Below are 23854 nucleotides of genomic sequence, written 5' to 3'. Positions count from 1 at the left end.
ATAAAAAAGGTGTATGAGGTGTACACCTCAGAGGTATCAACATCTTTGGCGTACACCTAGAGGTGTTTTGGGGGCACCTCGCCTGGAGACATGCCCTTATGTCACAAGTGACCGATTTGTCGCACCATCAAGTGCCTTCACCATGCCCACAGCCTGCCATCCGAGTGTCCAAGTGTGTGTCTTGGGTGGGAGCATTGCATGATTTTGTTTGGGGGGATTGCCAATGGCATTACTGTAATTCTATAGTATGGTTTTTCACCTTTTTGGTGTTTCTTATTGTCACTCCCCCAAAAGCTTAACGTACTCTTGGAGGGGAGGTAGGTAGTCGAGTGAATCAAGAGCATGTAAAGGTTAAGAATGAGATCCCCTCGACACTGAACTATGTGCTTATGCTTGCCATCCATTAATGCAATACAATTTGCCTTTTGTCTAATTCGTGTGCCATCTTTGTTTCCTTTTCTTGTGTTGTTGCTTGTCGCTTAGGCTTACTCGTCGCATTCGAGTGCCGCACGGGGCCCCAACGACTAGCCCCGTGACAGTTGGTATCAGAGCAGGAGCTCCTACACATACATTGGACCCTGTCTTTGCCCCTACTTCAGTGCAATGAAGAGTAACTGGGACATTGCCGATGACACACTACATGGGCTGCACCAAGCCCACGACACTGCTGAGGCTCCATTCGACGAACTCACCAAGACACAAGCCCCAAAGGGCCGCACAACTAAAGCTAGCAAGCGCGGCAAGTTAGTCGACCAACTAGCTAGCATGGACATGCGCATCCTACGTTGTGAGGCGACAGTGGGAGAAACTCGAGATTGGGTTGATGAACTCCACCTCAACCTAGAGACTGTTGAGAATGTAGTGGTGGAACTAGAAGGGCGTTTCAATGGTGCCTTCAGAGACATGCACACCACCATACAAAACTCGGGAGCGGGGGGGCTTCCCAAAGTAGCCTACAGGGCTTGCTAGACTGATTTCAAGCGCAATTGGATGAGATGAGAGACGAGATGACTCTCCTAAAGAGGGCGGTGACCAACTCATCTAGCACTCCCTCCATCCTAGCTTCCATGCACATCAAGATTCGCGAGCCAACACCTTACTCGGGTGCTCGGGATGCTAGGGAGCTCGACAACTTGTGGCAATTGGAGCAATATTTCTCTGCCACTGGCATCATTGACAACCAAACTCAGGTACGTATAGCCGCTATGTATTTGACTGATATCGCAATGTTATGGTGGCGTAGGTGTTGCCAAGACATTGAACATGGAACCCGCACCGACACTTGGGTTGGATTCAAGCGTGAGATCAATTGTCAATTCTACTCTGAAAATGTGGAGTACATGAAAGAACCTTAGACATCAAGAATCACTACATGACTATGTCAAGGAATTTTCGGCCTTGATGTTTGAGATCTCCGACATGTCAAACAAGGACCTCCTGTTCAATTTCATGGACGGTCTCAAGCCATGGGCTGAGCTTGAACTTCAACAACGCGGGGTTAAGGACCTCGCCACTACCATGACCGTAGCTGAGCAGCTTGTTGATCTGAGGGCACTTCAGGAAGAAGAGCAAAAGCCATCCAGCCCACGTACCATGAGTTTGAGTGGGGGAGATCAACAATCAATCTCTACAAAGGAGAAGCCAGTGCGCACCGACAAGCCCATCAATCACCAACAAGGGAAGAAGCCACTAGGAGCCCAAAGCCATCAGGGCCATCGGTACACCAGGAGACCAACTACTCCTCCCGCACCTTGTTACATTTGCAATGGAAAGCACTGGACTAGCGACTGTCCTGTGCGGAAGAAAATCAATGCCCTCATCGCCAAACTCAATGATGATGAAGAGAGCGGTGAGGAGAAAACTACAACGACGCCAAGAGTAGGCACCCTTCAACTTATCAACGCTATGGTTAAGAAAGAGGCCACATCCAAGCGGCCCACCAAAGCCCACAAGGGGCTGAATTATGTAGACATCACCCTCGGCGGGAGGCTGACCCAAGCCTTGGTGGACACTGGGGCCACCCACAACTTCATTTCGCTTGCGGAGGCAAAGCGACAAAGCTTGACCACCACCAACCAAATAGGGTGGGTCAAGGCTGTCAACTCAGGGGCCAAAGCAGTAGAGGGCATGGCTCGTGGAGTAGAACTCCAAGTTGGACCATGGAAAGAACCCATCAATCTATCTGTGGTACCTTTGGATGATTCTTAGGTTGTTCTTGGAGTGGAGTTCCTCACACAGGTGGAAGCAACACTTATGCCACGCATTAGCAACTTACTTATCTTGGATGAGCACTCCCCTTGCATGGTTCTGGTATCATCAGCCCTGTAGATACATGGGAAGCAGCTTTCAGCCTTATAGTTGTACCAAGAAACAAGCAACCATGAAGCTAGCGCCGTGTCAACAAGGAAGACCCCCTATCAATCATCTCACATCAACACTGGAATTGGTTGGGAAGTCGTCACCAGGAAGAAGTCTCCCCCAAAACCGTTCCATTTCCAGCGCCAACACCAACGCCAGCACCCGTGCCAGCACCAACATTAGCCTCAACATCAACAACAACATCAGCAGAAGCCGCAAGAGCCAGCAATTGATGGGTCCAAGGGAAGACCCAAGGCCAACTCCAACATCCAGTTTACCTACCATAATGGGAAGAGAGTGCCACCCCAACTCGATAGGGACCATTCCAACACTCGGCCTTCATCCAACCCATATAGTAACCCCCTTTTAATCCAAACTCACTGTTTGCACCAATCCTTCCCTTAGCTAGTAGTGCAAGCCAACCTAGGCCTCATTTGATATACCTTCAAGTCGCTAGCCAAGGACTTAATCTAACATCTAGCCTTAGGTCTCCCCAGCACCTCAGGAACCATCAATCCCATCACCCCAGCACTTGCCCAGGCCTTGGAAGAGAAGAAGCTCGTGGAGCCGCTGAAGAATCCTTCACCAACAGCAGTCTCACGCCACAAGCAGAAGTTGGTCTTCGAGGACAAAGATCAAATTGAGTGGGGGAGACTGTCACAAGTGATCAATTTGTTACACCATCAAGTGCCTTCACCACGCCCACAGCTTGCCATCCGAGGCTCCAAGTGTGTGTCTTGGGTGTGGGCATTGCATGATTTTGTATGGGGGGATTGCCAATGGCATTACTGTAATTCTATAGTATGATTTTTCACCTTTTTGATGTTTCTTATTCACTCCCCCAAAAGCTTAATGTACTCTTGGAGGGGAGGTAGGTAGTCGAGTGAATCAAGAGCATGTAAAGGTTAAGCATGAGATCCCCTCGACACTGAATTGTGCGCTTATGCTTGCCATCCATTAATGCAATACAATTTGCCTTTTGTCTAATTTGTGTGCTATTTTTGTTGCCTTTTCTTGTGTTGTTGATTGTCGCTTAGGCTTACTCGTCGCATTCGAGTGCCGCACGGGGCTCCAACGACTAGCCCTGTGACACTTAGGTGTATGCCTCCCACGCCTTTCAAAACACTGGTTGCAAGATAAAGGCACCAATAACCCTTTTAAATAATACCATACCCAATTCATTTCTTGGGGCTCAAGCTGAAGTTGGAAGATAAGAAAGTTAGTCTTCCTCTTTGTAATTCCTATTGTGATAATTAGTGAACTATGTTATTGATAAAAAAAAAAAATTGCTATACCCAATAAGCACACATGAGAGACCGAGGAGAGAACTTGTTCTGAGCATGATCTTGCAAATAGAGGAAGCATCTACATCCAAAAATTCTGAGTGTAGTACAGTCAGGGTGTTTCCTTATTAGAATTTTGTATGGACTTTGCATGTCAAAAGAGGAGCATGGGAGCCAATTTATGAGGTATGCTGCAGAAGAGGCTTGAAATCAAAGGAAACAAAAAAGGTTCAAGAAATAAAAGAAAAAGGAAGAAGAAGGTCTCTTGATAGGAGAACAAGAAGTAGAAGTTGAGAGGAGGGAAGGGAATGCCAATAATGATTTGGAGCTGGCACTTGAGTGCAGATGGAATCTTTTCAGTGTTGTCTTTCACCAGAAATCTGTTAGAGGGAGACAGATCTGAATTTCCTGCTGCTAATATTTGGAACTCAACAGCCCCTTCCAAAGTAAATGCCTTTCTCTGGGCTGTTGTCTTGGATCGATGTCTAACCAAGAAGAACTTGGTTAGAAGAGGAGTTCACATTCAAGATTTACAGTGTGTGTTGTGTGGTCAAATGGAGGAGGAAAACAACCATTTGTTCTAACATCGTTCTGTTTCTGCTACATTATGGGGTTATCCTGGGCTGTGCCAAAGACAGTGTTGGATCTGTTATGGTTTTGGGAATTTCAAGGTTTGTCCAAGCTGGTTAAAAGTGTATGGAGGTCTACTCCTGCAGCTGTGATTAGCACCATCCGGGCAGAAAGAAATAGCAGAATCTTCCAAAAAAACATAAAAGATGTAGACAGTCTTATTTCTATTTCATTTGGCAAGTTGGTGTCTTGGATTGCAGCTGTAAAAGGTCTCCAAACCAGGGTGTTTGGAGCCCATCTGAGTTGTAACGCTGTGATCAATCTTAAAGGAAAGGTCACATTTCGTGCCTTTCCCTAGGTTGCCTGTAACTCTTATTTACTAGATTAATAAAATGCTTACTCATTTACCAAAAAAGAGTTTATTGGGCTTTGGGCCTAGCGTTTGGATCTTGTGTGGGGCCTCTTTGTATTCTTCATTTCTGTTATTAATAAAGTTCCCTTGCCTTTTTTCAGAAAAAAAATGAAAACTGGCTGCTCTCCCATTAACTTTATACTTGAAGAGTAAAAAATATACAATGTCAAACATGCCCTCAATAGGGCGGCTATTGTCCACACACTTAAACACAACTTAAAGAAACATTAAATTAATGAGCCTTGGGCCCAATGATACTAACTAAATAACAGAAAAATATAATAGCAAATCCTCAACACTCCCCCTCAAGTTGGGTAAATGTCACACATTCCCAAGAATCTCAACTTGTGTAGATCATATCAAAGCTTGCCTTTTGCAACTCCCTTGGTGAGTACGTTAGCTAGCTATAAGTCAAATGAAACACATGGCAGGCATACTTCTCCTAATGTTTCCCTTTATCTTATAAAGTGTTTGTCTACTTCAATATGCTTTGTCCTATCTTGTTGAATTGGATTATGAGTGATGTTAATTGTGGCTTACAGTATAACATCATAGGATCCTCTGCATCCATTCCAAGCTCACTCAATAAGGATCAAATCCAAAGAAGCTATGAGACCCCATAGGCCATAGATCTGTATTCAGATTCTACACTAAACCTGGCCACAACTGATTTGAAACCATATTACCCCCAACAAAGGTATAGAATCCTGATGTAGACCTCTTATCATCTAAGCATCCAGTCCAATCTGCATTTGTGTAGGCCTCTAGCTTCATATGTCCATGATCAACAAACAATATTCCTCTACCCGAATGCTTCTTCCAATAGGCAAGAATCCTATTAATGGCTGCCTAGTGTTGAACCCGAGGAGAATGCACACACTGGCTCACAACACTGACAACATAAGAGATACCTTGACGTGTCATGCACAAATATAGTAGTTGTCCCACCATCCTCTGATACCTCCCTATATCCTTTACTACCTAACCATCAGAGGCATTAATCCTGTGAGTCTAATCAATAGGTGTATTAGCTGGTTTAACTCCAAGTTTTCTGGTCTCATGTAACAGATCAACACACACTTTCTTTGGGAGAGGAAGATATGTTTGGACCTTGCCACCTCAATACCAAGAAGATATTTTAGTTTTGCAAGGTCCTTGATCTCAAACTCCTGTTGTAGGGACTTCAAGGCATCAATTTCACTCAGATGATTCCCTATAACTACAATGTCATCAGCATTTACTATTAGCACTGACACAAGTGACCCCCTTCTCTTCACAAAGAGTGTATGATTTGACTGAGTCTGTATCCAAAGCAAGTCATTGCTCCCCTAAACTTGTCAAACTATGCTCTAGGTGGTTGCTTGAATCCATATAAGGACTTCTTTAATTTGCATACCTTTCCTCCACTTACATCATCATAAATCCCAGTTAGAAGGTCCATGTAAGCCTCCTCTTGCAAATCTCCATTGAGGAAGGCATTCTTTACATCAAGCTGAAAGAGTGGCTAGGAATAGGTGGCTGCTAGGGATAGCAGAACCTGAAGTCCTGAACCGAACTCATTTTGGCTATAGGATCAAAGGTCTCCAAGTAATCTATCCCATAGGTCTGTGTATATCCTTTTACAACAAGCCTCGCCTTGTACCTTTTTATACTTCCATCAGCCTTATAGTTCATAGTAAACACCACCTACATCTCACCACCTACATCCCATTGTCTCCTTATCAATAGGTAGATCAATTATTTCCCATGTCTGATTTTTAATTAGAGCCTCCATTTCCTCTTATATAGCTTCCTTCCACTTAGGTTTAGAGAAAGCCTTAGTAATTTTCCTGGGTATAGACATAGAACCAATGAAGAAAGGAAGACATGGTAGGAAGAAGATAGGCTATTGTAAGAAAGATAATGTGAGATACAATGGGCTATACACTTTCTCTTCCTCTTGTGTAGAACAGTGGGAAGGTCTAGGTCATCTGTATGAATAATGTTAGGCATAGGTGTATCATCAACAAGATAGAAACATCAGTAGGCACAAGAAGAATTCCTGGATATATGTTAGCTGAACTTGGACTCTCCAATGAGCCGATGGGAAGTGGTGCAGGTTCCCTTGCTGGAGCATGTGTAGAATGAACTCTCTTGCGTTGGCGTCTAAAGAACTGTGAGACCGGACATAATGGAGCAGGTAAAGAAGCTAGAGCAACTGAAGTAGGTAAAGGAGCAGAATGATAGCTTCCATGGTTGATCCCTTTGCATAAAACCAATAGGGTTGTTTGTTAATGCAGGAGCAAAGTAGTTAAAACTTGAACTGAACCTGTTATGTATCTTAGTATTATTGGACAATAGGGGCATTTTGGTCATTTTATATGTTGCCTATGGGGTTCAGTCTAAGAGTTTCATGTGTCTACTCATAGTTTAATGTGCCTAAGTTTCATAATCATTGGTTGCAGAGAGTATAGTGAATGGCATTGGATTGATTTTTTTCTTATGATAAGTGATTCCCATAAAGGCATAAACCCTACATAGTGAAGTCATTTTAGGTTCTCTTTTGGATGATTCCAGACTTTCTCTCTTCTTTCTCTACATTTTCTATAATTTTGCATGTATCAGTTTCAACCATCAATAGCTTGTAAATTTCTCATTCAAAGTAGTTTATTCAACATTTCTAAAGGACTGAAAACGAACCATATACGTTTTTCTTTAGTTTACATTAAAAAACATGAAAATATCATGCTTCCTCTGTTTTTATCATTTTGTGTTAGACCTTCTCCAAATGATCTCATATTTGGTTGCTCCTCGTAGGTCTTCATTCCCTCTCATCCTACAAAGTTTCATAAAAAAGCTTCATCTGAAATCCTAGCCTCTTGGAATTTTGGGAGTTCCTCTTAGGGATTTTTTTCCTTTTGTGGAAAACATGTTTAGAATGTCTTCAATTGTATTGTCTAATATAGTATATCATTCTAAATATCTCTACAAAGTTTAATAAAAAAAATCCATCTTCATGCTTAGTTTTTGAATTTCCTTTTTTATCCACTATCCCACGTAGAATCTGTAATCCCTAACAAGGGACTCAAAGAGGCAGGGTGGAGAAAAACTAAGAGAGAAGCTAATGGTAGCATTACTGGGTGAGGTAGACATGTTTGGGTGTTGAGGGGTTTGGCAGGAAGAAATAATCTTAGTTTCACTGGCTTGTGGCGTTACCAATGTTTTAAAATGCAGAAGCGTGACACAAGGCATTCCACTACTTGGAGGTGTTAGTCATATTTCAGACTTCAGAACATGAGAGGCATAAGCCCTGAACATGCATTTTTTATAGTTATATTTGGAATTTATAATAATAAAACATTATATTCAAATAAAAACAGTTGTTTTAAGCATGATAGAATACATAAGTAAGACTTAATTTCAATTGTCAAATTATCAATAAGGTCAATACTTGAGTTTTCAATCCCAAGTTCTCAACTCATGACTAATTTCCAAGTAACAACTGACATGAGTGACTAAACAAAATACAACACCATTCACTATTCAATTATGGAATATGAATTATGAAAAATCTTTAAGGACTGAGGTTCAATCAATAGACTAAATCCTCCTCTTCCTCCACAAGAGGCATTATTATCAGCTTCAATATTTGCATCTTCTACATTATATGTTAATACATTAATATAGGATGCCGCTTTCTAAGAAGGAGAATATATTGGTCTTGGATTTCCCTCCCAGGTTCTTGGTTGAAGAGATGATTAAAAGAGTTTCCTTCTGTTAAAATTCCAAAGAGACCCTCAATTTGTATTAATTTCTTCTGTTAATTTGTAATGTTTTTAAGCATTTCCTAGAAAGTTGTATCTTATATTTCTTATGTTCTTAGATAATTATATAATATAGCTCAGTGCATTGTTGTCATCCTTTTGGGGTTGTTGGAGTACTGCATTTGACACATTGAATCTGTGTTTAGTGCTTAAGCTTGGTAAAATTAACCTTTGGTATTTGTAGTTCAACTGAAGATCTCTTGATCCAGATTGATGGTTGAGGCAATTTAAAGAGCATTTTCCCTCTCTAGACCAGAAACATGTTCCTTCAGGATGATTCATATTCTCAACCACGTTGCTCTGAATTTGAAGAGTTGTAGATAGTTGGGTGATTTTCAAGAGGCATTTCATAATTCAAACATTTAAGGGGTTTTATTTACTTGCCTTTTCTGGCCATTGCTTTGTTTTCTCTGAGATTTTTTATGATAGATAAACTAAGTTCACTTGTAAAGTTGTGATATTACTTATAAAAAAAAGACATTATTACTTTTATTGAACAAATGTACCTGTTAGTAATTGTTTTTATGATTTCCTTAAATGACCATTTACCTATTGCAGGCTGCTCTTGAGAAGGAAAAAAGCTTGGCATTGAAGGTTGAGATGGAGAAGACTGGAGAGGTGCCTTCTGCTGAAGATGTAAATCACAGATCTGAAACTGTTGAATCAGTAGCACATCAAATGGACATGCTATCTGTTTCAGGAAACCTTCCAGCAGTGGCTCCTTCTGCAAACTCAGTGGAGACGTCAAATCCAGGGGCTCCTGGTCCTGATCTTGATAGAAGAATTCGAGCACTGAAAAAGAAGGTAATTTTCCCAAGGTTGATACAAAATTAAAGGATGTGAAATTTCATTTCCATATTGTTTTTTCTTTCCTTTAATGTGCAGGAAAGAAATTTCATTGGAGGAGGAAATAGATGACATACACCATAGGAATTCTAAGCATCTCTCCAATGTTCTGGCTTTGCATTTAGCTCATATTTAGCCTTGTCAATTACTACACTACCATCAATGACATAATCTTAGTATGGATAAGAAATAGTAGATGTAAGAGGAGAGGAGAAGGTGAAAAATAAAAAAACAAGAGTACCCTACACACTCCCCTGCAAGATGGGCATATATGTTAAACATCCCCACCTTGCATAAAGCATTTAATAACAATGATACCCTAATCATCTAATTTAGATTTGACAAAAGTTTAAGCAAACTGCTCTTGTTAGAATGTTGCACTAGATTATGTGTAGCAAGGTTTTAAAACCATCATTGACCCAGATGGTTGAACCATTCGGCCATGGAACTGGTCAAGTCACCAGTTATGTTTTGTCCCTGAACCGCTATTTTGTAGAAAACCGTTGAAATGGTCAAAGAACCAACCCAGTTGGTTTAACTGTTAAACTGTTTGACCTAGTTAACGGTCAAACTAATTCAAAAATTTAAATTATTTAAAAATAGAAATTAAAAAATAAAAAAATAAAAAAGCTTCCACATTCCATAATCTTCTTTGATTATTCCCGATGGCCAAAATTAGTTAAGATTTTTAGTTTTTCCAGTTTGATTTTGGGTTTTCTTTCGTTCTTTCTAATCATCTAATGGCTATAACAAGCAAGAAATTGTGAGTCCTATAAATGAAGAAATCCAAAGATCGATTCAAGAGATTAGAGAGATGAGTGATTGATCTGAGATCTGAAATTTGATATATACAAATGAAGCTAGTACTATTTGGGATGTGAGAGAGATTTAGAGAGATGAGAAAGAACTAAGAACATGGCAAACAATTTTGCAATGATGGTGATGGTGATGGCTATAACAAGCAAGACATTGTGAGTCCTATAAATGAAGAGATCCAAAGATCGAATCAAGAGATTAGAGAGATGAGTGATTGATCTGAAATCTGAAATTTGATAATACAAATGAAGCTGGTACTATCTGGGATGTGAGAGAGATTTAGAGAGATGAGAAACAACTAAGAACATGGCAAACAATTCTGCAATGATGGTGATGGTGAACATGGCGACAATTGCTACTAGCACTTCCTTCTCCTTTCTTCTCAGGGTAAACGGTGCTCCAGGAATGGACGGTGAACATCACAACAACTGCTGCCGGTGCTTCCTTCTCTTTTATTCTTCTTTTTCTTTTTCTTCTTCTTCTTCCTTCTCAACTTTAATGAGCCAGCAGCCGCCCCTCTCAAAGTCTCACTCTCCCCCCTTTCATAATGATGTATATATATGCTCTTCTTTAACCTATATTCTAATCTGATGGCTAGGATGCAAAATAACATATATATGTATTATATATATATTTATTTATAAATACATAATATATATCGGATCGGATAGGGGGGGTGATCCAAATTCGATCCGATTTTTGACCGGATCCTATTATCCGATCCGATCAGGGGTGATCGGAATTCGACCAAATAGGCTTGGATCTCGGATTGGATCATGACCCAATCCATTTGCACCCCTAACTGGTTTAACCAACTCAAACTTGGCGGTTGAACTGTTGACCTAGAAACCAGGTCGGTTTTTAAAACTTTTTTTTTTTGAAGAAGGTAAAGTATTGTATTAGATTAAAAGGAAGAACCCATGTACAATGGTTATGGAGATGGCCTTTAGAGAGGGAGAACTTGTGGCACAAAGTGGTGGGCAATATTCATGGGAGGTCGGAGAAAGGCTGGGATGCTGGTGTATCACATCGAACTACTTTGGTAGCACCTTGGAAAGCAATCCATAGCTTTTGCCATCAATTCCTTGGGTTTGTCAGGTATGATGTCTGTTCAGGGACTTTAATCTAGTTTTGGAAAAACTTGTGGGATGGTGACTGGCCTTTAAAGGAATTATTCCCGTTTTAATACTCCCTTGTATAAAAATGCGATGATATCAAAGTTTTTAATTCCACCTATTTTGCCTTTGAATCATAATTGGGATTTTGGTTTTTCAAAGGGGATTGAGGGATGAAGATGTTAGGAACCTGCCTAACACAGGGCTCTTTGAGGGAGCCAACCTCTTGAATTCGAGAGATAGGGGAGAGGGGGAGAAGAGAGAGAGAGACAATGATGCTAAAAGCGCGATGCCTTTATTTCTCTTGTTTTGATTATTTATACTGTTTTATAGAGCTCCTCTTCTTACATTCTTTAATTTCTTTTTGTTAAACCGCTGCAAGTGGACGGTCAGTTAGCTGAGCTGTTGTGCTGACGTGGCCTTCTCTTGTAAAACTGACTAACTGTCTTCCGTTGTTTTGTTTCAGAGGCCTTAACAATCTCTCCCTCCTTTAGAGAGACCTTGCCCTCAAGGTCTAATGTGGGAAAATTTGTTTGAAGATCCAAGTAAGATTTCCAGGCTATTTCTTCTTTTGGAAGTTTAGACCAAACAACTAGTGCTTCTGGAATGACTCCTCCGCCACATCGCACCCATTTGAAATTAATGATGCGGGCTGGCTCAGTCTGCACTTGTCCTTCATCTGAAAATGTGGGAAGCGTAGCACTTGTAATGACTCTTGGCTTCGGCCCTTTCTTTAGTAAAGAGATATGAAATACAGGATGTAACTTTGATGTTGCAGGGAGGTCTAGTTTGTATGCCATAGACCCTATCCTCTCAAGGATTTTAAATGGTCCAAAATAGCGCGGGCTAAGTTTGTTCCACTTTCGGCTTGCTACTGAAATCTGTCTGAAGGGATGTAATTTGAGAAACACCCAATCACCGACTTCATATTGGACATTCTTATGATGTTTATCATAAGTGCGCTTCATCCATTGTTGTGCTTGCAAGAGATGATTTCTTAGCTCTTTAACACCTCATCTTGCTGTATTAATTGTTCTTCTAAGGCTGCTACTGTAGTGGTCCCTTTTTCATAAGTAAAGGGGGAGGGTCCTGACCATATAGAGCTCTAAAGGGCGTCATCCTGGCAGCGCAACGGAAAGTGGTGTTGTACCACCACTCAGCCCAGTGGATCCACTTCACCCATTATCTTGGTCGATCTCCCACAAAGCATCTCAGATATGTTTCAAGACTCTTGTTAACCGCCTTTGTCTGTCCATCAGATTGGGGGTGGTAGCTTGTTGATTTGCAGAGTTTAACCCCATGTAGACAAAAAGTTCATCAATCTAGCAATTGAGTTGGGGAGCCCATGAAGGCGCACAATTTCCTGAAGGAACAATTTAGCAACTATGACTGTTGTGAATGGGTGTGATAGAGGTAGAAAATGACTGTATTTCATCAATCTATCAACCACCACAAGAATAACAGTTTTACCAGCGGAAATGGGCAACCCCACAATGAAATCCATTGATATATCATCCCAAACTTGGTTTGGGATTGGGAGTGGTTGCAAGAGGCCTGCTGGTGTTGTAGTAGCTGTCTTATTTTGTTGACATACTGCACACTCAGCTATGAAGTTTTGAATCGAGATACACATGCCTTTCCAATGGAATTGTGTGGCAATGCGTTTCTGCATCCGTAGAATGTCGGAGTGACCACCTATGGGTGAGGCATGAAATAATTCAAGGAGCTTCCTAAGATGTGTAGAATTTGCTGGGATTTCTAGGATTCCCTTGAAGAAGAGTAGATTATCCTTGATGGTATACCTGGGGTGCTGTGATGGATTTGCCAATACTTGGGCCTTTAATTGTTGTAACTCTGTATGAGAGTGGGCTTCCTTTCGAAGCTGATCCATGAGTGGAGATGTTGGGGAGGACACAAGTAGCTGAAATGATTGTGGGTGCCGTGAGAGGGCGTTAGTAACGCGGTTAGTAGTCCCCACTTTGTACTCAATTGTGTAGTCATACCCCAATAATTTGGACATCCACCGTTGTTGTTCCGGTGATAGAACAGCTTGTTCTAACAAGAACTTCAAACTTTGATGGTCGGTCTGAATTATGAATCATCTACCGAGCAAGTAGGATCGCCAACGCTATACTGCTAAGACCATTGCTATTAATTCTCGTTCATAAACTGATTTGGCCCATTTCTGTGATGTCAAGGCCTTGCTGAAAAAGGCTAGTGGTCGGCCTTCTTGCATGAGGACAGCTCCAACACCTTGACCAGAGGCATCACATTCAATGATGAAATCTTTTGTAAAATCGGGTAGTGCTAATGTTGGAGGTGTCGAATAGTATGTTTCAACTGCTCAAAAGCTTGTTGGGCCTGGGTTGACCAGTGAAAGGCATCTTGTTTCGGTAATCGGGTCAAAGGGGTAGCTATTAGGCCGTAGCTTTTGATGAAGCGGCGATAATAACCTGTTAGGCCCAAGAAGGCCCTCAATTCTTTCTCATTTTTGGGTTGCATTTTCTACAACATATTCCAGGTAATATACTTGGGTTTGTGCAAAGGAGCACTTGCTCTTTAAAGAACAATTGATGGGCCTTAAGTGTTGCGAGGGTGACCTGTAGATGGTTCAAATGTTCCTCCTAGTTGGGGCTATAGACCAATATGCCATTAAAGAAAACAAAAATGAACCTACGTAAATATGGCTGGAATATGTCATTCATTAAGGCTTGAAATGTTGCTGGAGCGTTGGTCAACCCAAATGGCATGACCAAGAACTCGTAGTGGCCATCATGTGTCCTGAAAGCCGTTTTGTGAACATCCTCCACATGAACCCTGATTTGATGATACCCAACCCGTAAATCTAATTTTGAGAATATGGTGGCCCGACTAAGTTCATCAAGTAATTCATCAGTGACCGGTATTGGGAATCGGTCTTTAATGGTGATATTGTTAAGGGCCCTATAATCAATACAAAATCGCCAAGTCCCATCCTTCTTTTTGACTAATAACACCAGTGAGGAGAATGGGCTATGGTTGGGCTGTATTATTCTTTTCTCAAGCATATCTTGAACTTACTTCTCGATTTCAAATTTTTGGAAATAAGGGTATCTTTAAGGTCTTACATTGGTTGGGGAGTCTCCTGGCGTGAGAGGAATGTGATGGTCATGCTCTAGGGGTGGTGGAAGCTCTTGGGGTTCTTTGAACACGCTGCCGTATTGCTGGAGGAGTTGTTGTAGGCGGCTGTGGTAGTCTCCAGGCTCATTTCAGCTGCTGTTAGCTAATGATGGACTGGCCCAATTTGAGTCCATGTGCATGAATAGGGCTGATTTGGATCTCCCATTTTCTTTGTTAATGTTGCAAGACTGATGGGCCTTAGACCTTTGCATGTTTGCCCCTGTAGATGGACTATAGAGTCCCCCAGCGTGAAGTCCATGGTGAGACGAGCCCAGTCACAGATCACAGGGCCTAATTGTCTTAACCACTGAATACCTAGCACCACGTCTGCTCCACTGAGATGAAGGGGGTATAGGTCCACTGAAAACTGGTGACCCTGAACCTTCAGTGGTAAGCCCACACATATATTGTTGCAAGATAGGCTATTACTGTTGGCCACATGTACCGTAAAATCTGTTGTTGGTTGAACCGGAGTCTCATTTTATCCACCAAAATTTGAGTTGTAAAGTTAAGGGAACTGCCATTGTCTATGAGGATTGACACGTGGTGCTCTTGGATTAACATGGCTACTCTCATTGTTTGTGGGGATGCAAGTCCCATAAGGGCTTGTAGAGATATTTCAGGTGTCCCATTGGGCTGTATTTCCCACTTGGGTTCAGATTCCCCATAACTGGTGAAGCCATCTTGCTCCTCAGTCTCTGTCTGAAGGAGATTGCTTCTTGTTTCTTGCATCGATGACCTGACCCGAATTTTTCTTCGTAGTTGTAGCAGAGGCCTTTGTCTCTGCGGGCTTGCATTTCGGCCCAGGTTAGTCATTTGAATGGGACAGGCGGGCCTGAACCCAGTATCCCTTCCTCCTTGTCCAGTGTTGCCGGTCTGGTTATAGAACTCCATGGCTGGTGTGTCCTTCTTGCTTGAGCGAACTTGTCTTCATATAGCCTTGCTAGTGCTGCTGCATTTATGATTGAAGTAGGCTGCATCGCCTTTACTTCCAGTCGTAGTTCTTCCTTCAAGCCGCTGACGAAGCTTCCCACTAGCGCCTTTTCCATCCACCCTTAGACTCGCGTGACCAGTTTTTTGAACTCTATTTGGTAATCTCTAACTGATCCCATCTGCAACAGTTTTGCAAGATTCTCATCGTGATCTTCGAACCCAGACGACCCAAAATGGATGGTTAAGTCATCGGTGAAGTCTGCCCAAGATTGACGAGGGTGCCCCCGTTGGTACCCCTGATACCATAGGATAGCTTCTCCCTCTAGATGCGTCGAAACTAGAGCCACCATATCTTGCCTAGGTGTCTCATGGTAATCGAAATATCGTTCGGCTCCGAGAATCCAGGGAGTTGGGTCGCCGCCTGAGAAGATGGGGAAATCGATTCTTGCTGCTTGCGTTGCCGCCGGCCCTGTTTTCATTGCTGTGCTCCTCTTGGCTTTCTCTACTGTTGTTTGTTGACATTTTCTCCAGCCGATTGAGGAGATTGGTGAAGCCTTCCTTCATTTCTTTGAGGTCTGATGACATTTGATGGATCTCTACCTCCATTTGATCCACTTGGGCATCTACTGATGTTGTCCTTGTGTTGGTCATGCTGGCTCTTCAAGGGAGCCAACCTCCTGAATTCGAGAGATAGGGGAGAGGAGGAGAAGAGAGTGAGAGACAAGAATGATACTGAAAGATTGATGCCTTTATTCTCCTGTTTTGATTATTTATATTGTCTTACAGAGCTCCTCTTCTTACATTCTTTAATTTCTTTCTGTTAAACCGCTGCAAGTGGACAACCAGTTAGCTGAGCTGTTGTGCTGATGTGGCCTTCTCTTGTAAAACTGACTGTCTTCCGTTGTTCTGTTTCAGCACCTTAATAGAAGAGGTCACTTGCTTGTAAGAGCTTTTATTTCTTCTTGATAAAGTCTGCTTAGAGCCTTCTAATTTGGATAGAAGAGTTTGGTGTCCAAGTTCTAAAGGTTTATTTTCCTGTGCCTCTTTTTTTCTTGCTCTTTGCCAGTCCCCTACCCCTTTCTTTTCCCGCTAAGGAAGTTTGGTGTCAGCTGACTCCCCCTAAATTTAAGGCTTTTTGTTGGGAGGTGGTTTATGGGAAGATTAACACTGTGGACTATTTGCAACAGAAAAGGCCTTTCTTGTGTATTTCCTCGAATTAGTGCTCTTTGCAACCTGATGGTGAATCTTGTTACCATTTACTAATTTCCTGTTCCTTTTCTGTAGATATTTGGGATTTGTTTGGGTGCAGGTGGAACATGCTAATGGAGATTAGGTCACTGTTTGACAATTCTACCTTTGCTTGGCCAAAAAGGAGAGGAAGAATAATGTGGAGATGCACTAGAGTAGTAGGGATTTGGACCTTATGGGAAGAAAGAAATGCAAGAATCTTTCAAGAAAAGGAGAGGAGAAAACAACAGATTTTGGACTGTATAATGACCAGAGTTGTACATTGGCTATTAATTCTGGATTTATTTAAACAGTTCTCCTTTGATGATATTTGAAGGAACTATGCTTCAGTGGCATCTAGCTCAGTGCAAAAGATTAAAACAAGGTCGGTATGGACACCTCCTCTTGAAGGTTTTCTGAAATTGAACTCTGATGGGAGCAGTCAAGGCAACCCAGGTCCTTCGGGAATTGGAGGAGTCATAAGATATAAGGAAGGGTTTATACTAGCACTTAGGATTGGTGGGGGTTGGAGACTCTTTAAAGGTTGAACTGTTTGCAGTTTTACAAGGTGTTCAGACTACAAAAGACATGAATTTGTAGTTCAACTTCAAGGTGATGGTAGGTTGGCTAAGAAATCCATACTTGGTGATTTGGTGTTATAGAAATGTAATTAAGAAGTTCCAATGGTTAACAAAGCAGATGAATTTAAGTATACAATGAGTGGGAAGGGAGACAATTGCATTAGCAAAGCAAGGGGTAATTAGGGATCAGTTGTATTGGGCGCAATTGTAATTACAGTGCTAGCTCTGAATTAATAGGGAGGCTGCATCTCGCACCTCTCTCTGGGATGCTTGTAATACTACCTGTCATTATTGTTTTCAATGAAATTTAATGATCTTTTACTTATCAAAAAAAAAAAAAAAAGAACCCATGTACAATGAGGATCTGTACAATGGGAATATACAAGAAGCTCAATCAAAAAAAGGTCCAAGTGTCAAACACACAAAAAAGAGATCAGTCGGATGTCCTTTAATGTCATGTACACCGAGCCAGGAACAAAGTAAACCTATAAGATTATTTTTAACCTCCTCAATGCTTGAAACTTTAAGGTAAAAATTAGGCCATTTTTTTCCTTCAAATTAGCCAAAAGATAGCAGCTGAGAGGGTGTTCCACAAAAGTTTACCCCTCCTGTTCCGGCCTCTAGCTACCCAGCCTTGCAAAAGTTGAATAACAGATTCTGGAAAGCAAAAAAGGAATACCAAAACAGGAGAGTGCCATTATCCACAGTTCCTGAGAAAAGCTGCAATGGAGGAAGAGATGGTTTATGGATTCTGGAGAAGCATTGCAAAGGGAGCGAAGAAATCTTGGCAGGGACATTTGTCTTCTCAATAATCTGTCTAAGTTTTGGCATCTTCCATGAGCTTCTGTCGAAACCAGAAAAGCCACCTTTGAGGGGATGTGAGGAACCCAAATTTTACCCCCGAGAAAATCAGGACCCATGTACCTTCTTTTTTATTTAATAAATTTTTCTTTTTTATAAAAATTTATTAATTTTTTGTTCATTTGTCACTAGAATTTTGGGGCACTTCTCTTTATTTTATGCTAGGTGGATACAACCTATTTCTCTCCCACTCTCTCATCCCCACCCCCATTCCCATCAAAACCCCAAGAGGTAAGATCATGTGTTGATGTCTGAAAGCCACTACCTTACTGACAATTTCAGAAGAAAGTGTTGTAAGGCTTAAGTGTTCCTTGTAACTGATGTTAGTGGGACAGTTTCAGCTACTGGTCATTTCTTTCTTTCTTTTCTTATTGCTCTTATCCTAGGATATGCCGCCAGGGGCATACTTGTAATTTTTCCTTTTTTATAAAGATTAATATAAATAGAAGACTGGCGGCTGCCCGTACTGAGTTTTGCTTTTCTTTCTATCATCCGTACCTCTCTTCTCTCTCTCTCTCTCTCTCTCTCAATCATCTCAAGCAACAACCTGGTATCAGAGCGGAATTTCTTGGCTGGAGAAGACCCATGATCCTAGCATCGGTCTTTCCAAAGGGGATTGGACGTGGCTACTTTTGTTTCAGAAGGAAAAAAAACCCTAGCAGCGGCTTGTGTTTTCAATCTTCTCTGGCGGCTGTGCTTGCAGAAACCCTAGTAAGTTCTGCGGCTGTACTTCTGTTGAAATCCTAGTGGCTCCATGTGACAGTTACTGAAAACCCTAGCTATGTCTGGCCGTGGGATGGTGCTGGTCTGCTGAAACCCTAATCGAAGGAGGGTGTTGATGGTGCAGTGAAACCCTAGCAGGTTCTGATCTAGTGCTGAATAGGTGTGGTTTTGATTCAGTTTATTCTTTATCCAATGGTGCGTAGGGCTTATGCCTTGATTATATGATTACTAGTTTGAATAATTGGATGGTTAGAGTCGGGGAACCACATTCAGATTGACAGTAATGTCTGTATTGGTGGTGCTGAACCGATGACCAGACTATTTATTATTTTGTTTGGACGTTGTAGTGACTGATCTCTCATTCTCAGCAGTAGTTCATGTGCTCTCAGCAATATTCAATAGTTTGTTGCTCACATTCTAGGAGTCAACCCTGAGTTGCCACATTCCAGTTGTGGCGGCTGTGCTGTTAGGTGGCATTTGGATTGGTTGGTTGTAATATTCAATGGCAAGTCATGAACTGACCTCATCGGGGAACACCTCAACCCGCAACACAGCAGGTATGGGAGGTGAAACCATGGTTTTTTCCATGCCAATTACCCCCTTGAACGGTCTGAACTACCTGGAGTGGGCTAAGAGTGTAAAACTCTATGTAACAGCAAGGGGTAAGGCCGGTTACATCAATGGAAGGGTGAAAGAACCCAAGGGTGATACAGCTGAACGTGATAGGTGGGACCAAGAAAACAGTATGGTGATGTCTTGGCTCCTCGTAGCTATGAAACCTGATGTGAACAAAAATTTTATGTGGGCAGACACCGCCAGTGAGATCTGGGAACAGGCCATAAGTACCTATTCTGAGCAAAGGCATTATGCCAAGATTTACCAACTACAAGCCGAGTCCTCTACTTGTAAACAGGGAAACCGTAGCTTGTCCTCATATTATTCAGCTCTTACCTTCATATGGAAGGAATTGGACCATTATCAGGCCATAGATTGGAAGCACGATGATGATACTAAGGCCTACACAAAGCTGATCTCTTAGCAACGAGTGTTTGCTTTCTTGTTAGGGCTGAACCTTGTATATGAAACCATTAAGGGTACAGATCCTAGGAAGCAAAGGATTGCCTACAGTACATGAAGTATACTCCCTTGTCCAATCTGAAGAAAGCAGGCGAAGTGTGATGGTTACAACTAAGGGGGAGCAACAAGTTGCCTTGGCTATGGTGAATAACAGCCCAACAGGGAAGAAAGGTGATCCTAAGAAGGCAGATGATAAAGATAAACTCTTTTGTACCCACTGTAGAAGGTCACGACATACACGTGACACCTGTTGGGACATCCACGGGAAACCCAAGTGGGCAGCAAAGAATCAAGAACATGGTAAAGGTCACTTGAAAAGAACGAGTGCAGCACATGTGGCAACCCAAGACACTCAGGTTGCCGGTATTACCCGGGACCCTCCTAATAAGCCTAATCCCAAGGAGGATATAATGAATTTATTCAGAGAGCATCTGGAATCTAATGGTGGGGCATTGTGGCAATTGGACAGCTCAGTCACTAGTACTCCCTCTACCTCTTTTGCATCTACTTTAAGGTAATGTGGCTTTTGCATTCCATGTCACTCCCATAGATTCTCCTTGAATTATTGACTTAGGGGCCTCAAATCACATGACCGGTAAGCCTAACCTATTCCATTCTTATAGCCTTTTGTCAGGAAGGGATAGAGTGAGACTTGCAAATGGTTCATTTTCTTCCATTGCAGGTCAAGGATCGATATCCCTTCCTCATGGCCTTAACCTGAATTGTGTATTGCATGTCCCTCAACTTCCCATAAATTTGCTTTCAATTAGTAGCATTACAAGTTCTTTAAACTGTAATGTAACCTTTTTTGCTGACTCATGTGTTTTTCATGATTTAACTTCTGGGAGGACGATTGGTAGAGGAAGCCTGGTGGACGGTCTCTACATTCTCGACAACAAAGCCAGTCTTTCTGTGTCATCCTCAGAGTCACATAGTCAGTTAAATAAGTCAAATTTTGTTGTGGCACAGTCGTTTAGGTCATGTTTCTTTCGAAGTAATAAAATGTTTATTTCCACTTTTATTTAAGTCGTGTTCAGTATCAGAGTTCATGTGTCAAATGTGTCAGTTGAGTAAACAATGTAGAACAACCTTTCATTCAAGCAATAAAAGATCAAATGTTCCTTTTCATGTTGTGTATTTTGATGTATGGGGGGGCTACAAATGTAACCTCTAAGGGTGGATATAAGTATTTTATTACATTGATTGATGATTACTCTCGCTATACATGGGTAATCCCTATGCGTAGCAGAGACGAGGTTCCAAAGATAGTGAAAGACTTCCAGAGGATGGTGTTTACATAGTTCCATGTTGAAATACATATCTTCCAATCCGATAATGCGAAGGAATACTTCCATTGGGAGCTAAATGAGTTCTTTGCCTCCCATGGGTCTATTCATAGAAGCTCATGCGCCAGAACACCACAGCAAAATGGGGTTGTAGAAAGAAAAAACAGACACCTCCTTGAGATAGCCCGCGGGATGATGTTCCACATGAATGTCCCAAAAAGGTTTTGGGTGGATGCTATACTTATAGCTGCGTATGTCATCAACTGCATGCCCTCCAGAGTATTGAATTACATGGCCCCTCATCAGTTACTGTACCCTCAGTCACCTTTATTTTCCATCCCCATGAGAGTCTTTGGTTGTCGGGCCTTTGTCCATGATTTGTCTCCATCCAGAGGTAAGTTAGACCCTTGGTCCATTCCTTGTGTCTTCTTGGGGTACCCATCCTCTCAAAAGGGGTATCAGTGTTTTGATCTAGTCAGTCGTAAATATTTTGTGTCTATGGATGTGTCCTTCTTTGTGTCCAAGCCGTTCTTCCCTCCTCCTCAGGGGGAGAACCGTAGTGTGGAAGAGGAGAAGCAGGTTTAGGTGTCTCTTCCTTCTATTTCGGACCTCACTCCCTTCCGTGTCTTCCAGCGTACTCGTCGGAGAGATCAATAGTGTGATAGAAATGTGGAGCAGCCAAACACTGAGCAACTGACATCATCAGAATCCCAGGAGGTAAGTCCAACCTCTAACCCTTCTCCCACTGTGGACGACCTAGACATCCCTATTGCTCAACGAAAGGGAGTCAGGTTTTGCACTACCAAACACCCCATTACCCACTTTGTTTCCTATGACCACATCTCTCCCTCGTACCGAGCCTTCCTATTGGCAGTTGACTGCATCCCTGTTCCCAAGAATGTTGTAGAAGCCTTAAAATACCCTAAGTGGATAGATGCCATGAAGGAGGAGATTGATGCCCTCCACAAAAATCAGACTTGGGAATTGGTGGATCCTCTAGAGGGGAAAGAACCCGTGGGGTGCAAATGGGTGTTCACAGTTAAGCACAAGGCAGATGGAACAGTTGAAAGGTACAAAGCAAGACTAGTAGCCAAAGGGTACACACAGGTATATGGAGTTGACTATGATGAGACTTTTGCCCCGGTGGCTAAGATGAACTTGATTATGGTTCTCCTATCCTTAGCTGCTAACTTTGATTGGGAATTGCATCAATTGGACATAAAGAATGCCTTCCTGAATGGTGACTTGGAAGAAGAGGTATACATGGTTCAACCTCCTGGATTCCCTGCCAAAGGAAGTGAAAACAAGGTGTGCAAGCTACGGAAGTCTCTCTATGGCTTTAAATAGTCTCCTAGAGTCTGGTTCAGTAAGTTTCACATGGCAGTTCAAGAGATGGGGTTCCAACAGTGCCAGCCTGATCATACACTTTTTGTGAAGAGATGTCAGAGATACAAAAATTGAAACAATTCCTTGCATCCAAATTTGAAGTGAAAGATCTAGGACTCCTAAAGTATTTCCTTGGGATCGAAGTTGCCCGTTGAAAAAGGGGTATCTTTGTCTCTCAAAGGAAATACACCCTTGATCTATTACGGGATACAGGTAAATTAGGTGCAAGGTTGGCAGACACTCCTATGGATGCGGACCACAAGCTAGGTGACTGTATTGGTGAACCTATGAAAGATGTAAAGCAGTTCCAAAGGTTAATGGGAAAGCTGATTTATCTATCCATGATCCGTCCAGATATTGCCTATTCAGTTGGAGTTCTGAGCTAGTTTATGCACTCTCCTAAGAAGCCATACATGGAGGCAGCAGAGAGAGTCCTTAGATACCTGAAGAAACATCCAGGAACAAGACTACTATTCAGTAAATACAATCACCTAAAGGTGGAAGTCTTTACAAATGCTGATTGGGCAGGAGCCGTGGATGATAGTAAGTCCACTAGTGGGTATTGCACATTTGTGGGAGGAAATCTGGTGACCTAGAAGAGCAAGAAGCAAAGTGTGGTAGCAAGATCAAGTGCAGAAGCTGAGTATAGAGCTATGGCACATGGGGTGGCTAAAGTCCTTTGGCTAAAGAACCTCCTAGGTGAGCTTGGAGTTGCTATTCATAATCCTATGTCTCTTTACTGTGACAACAAGGCTGCAATAAACATCGCCAGCAACCCAGTCCTACATGAGAGGACTAAGCATATTGAGGTGGATAAGCACTTCATAAGAGAGAAACTGGAAAAAAGGGAAATTTGTATCCCTTATGTCAACTCCAAGGAACAACTTGTTGATGTCCTCACAAAAGGACTTTCGTGTTCCCGACACAATGAACTATGTGACAAGCTGGGCATGATAGACATCTTCAGCCCAACTCGAGGGGGAGTGTTGTAAGGCTTAAGTGTTCCTTGTAACTGATGTTAGTAGGACAGTTTCAGCTACTAGTCCTTTCTTTCTTTCTTTTCTTATTGTTCTTATCCTAGGATATGCCGCCAGGGGCATACTTGTAATTTTGCCTTTTTATAAAGATTAGTATAAATAGAAGACTGACAGCTGCCAGTACTGAGTTTTGCTTTTCTTTCTGATGGAGGGTGATTTGGCCCGACCTCGCAGCACGGGTACACGTGGGCGTGACCTTGCTCAAACAGTGACTCAGCATGACAGCGCAACGGACGTGATCACAACTCGGAGGGAAGGTCCCATCGAGTTCAGCTCGGCAACTGGACGGATAAGCTACTCGCCGGAAGCCGCCTTACCCGCATCTCCTCCCCGGGTTAAGCCACTTCGGGGCACCCCGAGTTTGGGGCACCCTGACCTCTC

The 23854-nt window shown here is 42.2% G+C and overlaps 1 protein-coding gene across 1 annotated transcript in view; it reads left to right on the top strand.

The window, feature by feature from the left end:
* Positions 1–23854, top strand: part of LOC148874142 (partner of Y14 and mago-like) — a 63485-nt gene that overhangs the window by 18332 nt on the left and 21299 nt on the right. Inside the window, exon 3 of the mRNA XM_088966035.1 lies at positions 8985–9230. Coding sequence (XP_088822161.1) covers positions 8985–9230 — 246 coding nt within the window. The remainder of the gene's footprint in view (positions 1–8984; positions 9231–23854) is intronic.

This window comes from Nelumbo lutea, chromosome 1, assembly GCF_056320005.1.
Source record: "Nelumbo lutea isolate HS-2025 chromosome 1, American lotus-T2T, whole genome shotgun sequence".
NCBI lineage: Eukaryota > Viridiplantae > Streptophyta > Magnoliopsida > Proteales > Nelumbonaceae > Nelumbo > Nelumbo lutea.
Note: the sequence above shows the minus strand (reverse complement) of the source record. Positions and strands in the feature narration are given on the sequence as shown.